This window comes from Pecten maximus, chromosome 3 (genome assembly GCF_902652985.1).
Source record: "Pecten maximus chromosome 3, xPecMax1.1, whole genome shotgun sequence".
Classification (NCBI taxonomy): domain Eukaryota; kingdom Metazoa; phylum Mollusca; class Bivalvia; order Pectinida; family Pectinidae; genus Pecten; species Pecten maximus.
The window spans coordinates 7,554,086-7,560,085 of NC_047017.1; the positions used below are offsets into that span (position 1 = coordinate 7,554,086).

The window sequence follows — 6,000 nt, forward strand, 5'->3', positions numbered from 1 at the left end:
ATACAGTATAAATGTTATTTAAGGTCAAAATACAGACCCGGTGCAGGCATAGCACAGTCTTCATTAGTTGTGCCGTCTTCGTCATTATCTAAAAATGCAAATCATATAATACTTTTATTGGAACAACAATACAAATAGCTATGAACAGTTTATTCTTATATATAAGTATATTGTACACGTATAACATAAAGTAAGCTTAACAATCATTTATGCATTCTTAAACTGAGAACTTTTGTTATGTATGTAATTAATATTGAATTATGCAAAGATTTATTTTTCGATAATTCAAATTTTTTTAGCTTGATAAGGAATATTGAAACAAAAATAATGTTATTTTAGTTGAATTTATTTATGAGACCTTTGACACCTAAAATATGATTTATTTCTATTTGAATAACATCAATTTAATTTTATGTAATAGGTTTCAAAAACATTAATACCATCGAGTGTGTCCTATTAAAAACACTATATGTGTCTTTTCACAATGTTTTTAAGATATTCACCTTTACAGTAAACAGAAATGTTTACAATATGTGTAATATGTTTTAAGTGTTTGGTTGATATTAAACATCGAGTATTTAGTTGAAGAGGTTAGAAATAAGAGAAAAACGGAGATGTGTCGCATGTATTACTTGTGGTTACCTTCATTGTCTACAACACACAATTCCTCGTCAATCAGACCGTCACAGTCATTGTCCAATCCATCACCAGCAACAGTGGGCGTTGGTTCACACGGCTGACCAATCAGAACAAAATATCCCATGTCATCAAAATAGCAATAGCGTTTGTTTTAATGAAGGTACAATTCAACAAAAAAATCTTATGAAAAGCTTAACTTTCTGTTTAATCTAATAAAAAACGAAATGCATTTTTTAAAAGTTACGTATTAGATACATGATAGTGTTGTGAAGCCCTTACATTTCCTATATCTAAGCCTTCGATAAGATGTAAATAAAAATTTGTTTTAAAAAAAATCATGTATTGATTTCAGGAAATCTATTCGTTTCATTCCAGAAGCTTATAAATTACCTGATTGATCGGAGCCATTCTCATTCCAGTGGGAAATCCATACGACTCTAGGGAAGCTCTTCCATAAAGATAACCTCCAAATATACTGATAGGTGAAACATGGCGGACATTGTGAGAACCTTCCGGTATAGAAATGAAGCCTCCCACATACCCAGTGCCCTGTATCCAATTGAACCGGATATCATGTGGGAAAGGTTTACCATTGAGTCTCAGTCCTGGACTATCTTCGGCCTTGATGATGAACAGGAAGTAATTTATGTAGGAACCAAATGAATATTTCGGGGTAGCAAACGTGTAATCTGAGGCAAACTGTTCCACTGGTGGGATAATGATCATGCTGGGATCCGACGGCTCGAAGCGTGAGGGCTGACTCATAGCAAATTGAGCAACAAAAATGGCTTTATTGGAAGTGACAAGACAAAACGCATGAGAGGGAATATTCCTCTGAGCGAAATCCCCGGGCTTTTTCAAAACTATAGTGTCGTTATGGCCACCTGTTATTTTGATTTCAGTGTCTTCCTCACTCGCTATAAACCGGAAGTAGTCACCCACTGTTCGATGGGGGATAGGAACAGTTACGAATTTCTTCCCCCAAGAAGCCACTGGCGTTAAGTGCTCAACAATATGATCACTACTAAATCCACGACCAATCTTTGTTTTCTTGTTTCCACTGAATACCGAAACGGGTTTATCTGAAGTCACATGAGTTCCACTCAAATCGCCTTTGCTTACTAACTGAAATGTATCAAACCTATCCAAATTGATGTGAATTTCGTCTCCTTTTCGGTAGTCATGTCCTTCCCATTCAACTGTGTAATTGCCCAGAGCGTCGCCTAGGAGTACAGTAACGGCTGTATTGTTTTCAACCCCAACAACCAAAAGTTCACACTGGTCTGTCGGTGGATAGTACGTCATGATATAGTAGTCAGTTCCAAGCACATCAACAGGCAAACCTAAGAACGCATCTGAGGAAAACTTCTCCTTATTTACACCATAAATGACTATTTCATCATCAGATTCGATCAATATCCCCTTTTTATCACGAGTGGATCCTACCGCCCGGATGGTGTTTGGGAAGTGGACCTGTTTGACCATACCATACGATACATTGAAGAGATGGTGTATTTCTGCTTCTTCGAAGTGCGGAGCCGAGATTTCTACACTTACATTCTTTCGCCTCATTGTCGTAATGAACAATTCAACGTCTATGTCTTGACCGAGATTTTCCATATATCCAATGATGAATTCCTTTCCTCTGTTATCCGGGGCGTCTGCATAAAAGAATGGATTCAGCTAGGAAATACAAATGACAGCAACACGTCTTTGAAAGTTAATTTTATAATCTGAACAGTACCCATTGTAATTTTTACATTTATATGTATTAGATATCTAGTAATTTGTTATCAAAGATGAAATAAAGTCGCACAAAACTATGTATATTTTACAGAAAACCTTGTGCCTAGCCTCTGATTTATTTTTTGGTAGCTATACAATCTTTAAAAAGAACCGATATATTAACATCTTTGTTAGAGAACAAATCAACGAGCATTGATAATATGACCACTATTTGGTGATCCATAAATAGTTTTCATATTTGAGTCACCTATATAAAGATTTACAACAAAAGTCGTATATTTCAGTATTGATATTACATCATATTATATTCGATTAAATGAAATTTCCTCAGAAATATTTGAAATAATTTAATTAATACTAAGTATGTAAAGAATTTTTTACTAGTTACAGTATTTTGCAACGAGTGATCACATAAAGTTTGTTTGTTTGTTTATTTGGGTTTTTTTTTAGTTTAATGCATGACACTTAATCATTTCGAAGTTTCTACCTTATACACATTTTCTGCTTTTCATTTTTAGTTAATTACTTAACTCAAAGAATACTAGATGCTGTGGCGAGAATTGGTGCGCTATAAGCAAAATATTGTTTCTAATAAAATGGACTATTATTTCGGGACTTTATTTAGGACTTTTCCGGGAATCATTTCAGGTACTGTCTAGTTGAAACTGTACAGTGTATACGAATCTGACACACGTAATATATTCCGCTATTGTTTAACGTGTCAAGAGCTACTTACTATGTGTGAAGTTCAGCCCACGAGCCAGTCCTGTAGGAACAGAATAAAACAAATCAGAAGATCACGAGTTGAGGTGATTCTTAATATATCATGATAAATAGTAAATATATAACCTGTCTTTTTGAAAACTAATTAACGGAGTATTATTTTTGTGATCATCTTTATTTTATGTAATTTTTAAATATTTTGATTTTAATTTTCTACTAACTTTAATTGTTTTTCTAATTTAATTGTTTATTAATTCGATTCATGTGATAACGTCAAATTCACGTTATAATATAAATGTTTATTTATGATAATACGGTTTCACTAATACCATTTATTGATCAAGTGTTAATTACTGGTATATTAAAACAATTAACAATTAAAAGGCGCATTAAAAAATTAAAGTAAACATCGACATTAAAACACTCAAAAGCAGGTATTCTGTAGTTGAAGGAATATATAATAAACGCCTTTAGTTGTTCAAGAGGTTTGATTTTCATTTAAGAAATATGCTGTCGTTTTCATCGTTGGCCTGGAAGCCAGCCGAACATCAATTTATCCACACGGGTAAAAGGTTTGCAAATTTCCAATGTATTGATCATTATTGTTGAAAACAATATTCATGTTGTTTGTTTTACCTGTAACATAAAATTAACAACACCTAGAGAACACACGCGTTGATTAATACAATAAATAGCCTACCTGGCAGTCTCCTCAGGTACGTTAGGGCGTTATAATCATTGTGACGTCATCCAAATGTACAAAATGCAGCAATTTATCTTTTATATGAATACACTAATGAATTATAAAGAATGGGCGCAACGTTATCTTCTTTATTCTGACATTTTGACACTAGAATAATGTTATGTTTAGATATGTCGAGGTTCTGTATGCCTGTGTGGGACAATGAGATAATCAAGTAAATTCTTGTCATATTCAAAATGTATAATCTAATTTAAAGTTCGTATACCTCTCATTTAGAATGTTAATGATTACAACACCAAAAGTATTGCTATGATTAATAATTTACATACGTTCAACAATTTATATAATTTTACAAATACCTAATGTAGATATTCAGCTTTCAATATAAGTGGGATACATTCATAAATATCCAATATAAAGTCTGTTTTAATATGTAACACACTTACATGATGCATACTGCTGTCAAGATGTAAAATAATGTAATACATTTATCAATGTCTGGAACTAAATAAAGTGAGTTTCCAATTTTTTTGGAGGTACAGTTTATTGCTTATCACATACGATTGCGGAAATATATATATATATATTACTGAAGATATGATACTTTCAGATAGTTTATACGACACCATGAATACATTTTATTGTTTTCTTATCCATATGACATCACGAATACATTTTATTATTTTTCAATAGTATATCTACTTGATAATTTATTAGTTAAGAATACGTACTCACCAATCATAATCTTTACCGATTAATATGTCAGTTGAATACTTACCTAGCAATGCGAATGCAAACAGCGTCTGTGTTATAAACATATGCATTTCTGTCAGGACACCGAGGGTGAAGGTGACGTATACTTTATGTAGGGTCGCTGTCATAATTCTGTAAAAAATATAAATCAAGCCAGTTTATAGATTCTCATTTCCATTTAAGCATCGTTTCATATCTTGCATTACCATTTAATGCTATCGTGTCTTACAATTGCTTTGTACAATTTAGATACACAACAAAATGCCTGTATTTTTTGTACAATTATTCTTTGTAATTATGTATAATAATAACAGTTATTAACAATAAAATGTGTATTAATACTTACTATGGTTACCGAGGTCCGCTTCCCACATCCTTATCGATCGTAATGATGATTGCGTTAGTCCGTATCCAGTATTTTAGCTGTTCCCCAGGCATTTTAAGGGTCGTTATTAATGATTGCCCCTTTAAAGAAAATGTGTTTAAATTGAAGTGTCATCTTAATGTGCGGAAAAGGTCATGCTCTCATTTATAAACATAAACAATGATATCTACGTAATAACTCGGATTTTCCACGTGGTTCGGTAGAACTTAGCATGATGTATCTTATTGCCCAAGGGTTTCTATTTCTTGTGTATATATAATTAAGTCATTACTACAAAACTCATGGCTGTGTGTAGGAGATTTGATGTGTCCATATATTTTCCCTTTGGATCAAGACAGATGAAGACAGTTTGGTAATTGGGGACAAGAGCTTTGTAAAACAAGTATTATTGATGAAAGCATTTGATGAAAATGCTGTCTAGAAAGTGACATTTTTGTGCATTTAGACAGTTTAAAAATGTACAAACCCGGCCACACCGTGACGTGCCTGGAGGAAATATATCACTGCACACGTGTCCATTTCTACTGTAGATTGTGTCAACGTAAATAAGGTGTTTTACTAAAAATGATATGGTGTTATTTCCTAGGTCGTCAATCTACAATGTGCATACACTTTGCTACTGTCAGGCAGTGTATGATTAATATACAGCATATCATGTATGTTACTTAACTAAGGCCTAGCGAGTAAACAGATGTAATATCGCCAGTACGTCTCCACGGACGATGAGTCTAACTAATGATTCGCGGAACCTTGTCCATAAAATGTACTATTATTGGTATCGTAATGATAGCATGTTCGGTATTTGCTATGCACTATATTTCCTTTGATGGCGCTTATAATATAGTAAAATTAAGTGTATAAGTTTACTTTTCTCTTTCTCTACAGATGAGCCAATAACATGTTTACTATCTTTATGCAAATTACATATCGTACGTGACCAACACATTTTTTGATAATGAAGCAGACGAGGATAAGAATTCCTGAATTAATTATGACGTATACACATTTCCCGGCCTGCTTTTTTTCGATTTGCAACGCTTCCAATACGCAA

The 6,000-nt window shown here is 33.1% G+C and overlaps 1 protein-coding gene across 1 annotated transcript in view; it reads right to left on the bottom strand.

The window, feature by feature from the left end:
* The window catches only part of LOC117323058, a 29,786-nt gene extending 24,764 nt beyond the window's left edge, over positions 1-5,022 (bottom strand). Inside the window, exons 1-6 of the mRNA XM_033878059.1 lie at positions 4,911-5,022; positions 4,590-4,696; positions 3,122-3,151; positions 1,030-2,300; positions 643-736; positions 38-88 (exon numbers count right to left, since the gene is read on the bottom strand). Coding sequence (XP_033733950.1) covers positions 38-88; positions 643-736; positions 1,030-2,300; positions 3,122-3,151; positions 4,590-4,692 — 1,549 coding nt within the window. The 5' untranslated portion in view covers positions 4,693-4,696; positions 4,911-5,022. The remainder of the gene's footprint in view (positions 1-37; positions 89-642; positions 737-1,029; positions 2,301-3,121; positions 3,152-4,589; positions 4,697-4,910) is intronic.
* Positions 5,023-6,000: the final 978 nt, after the last annotated feature.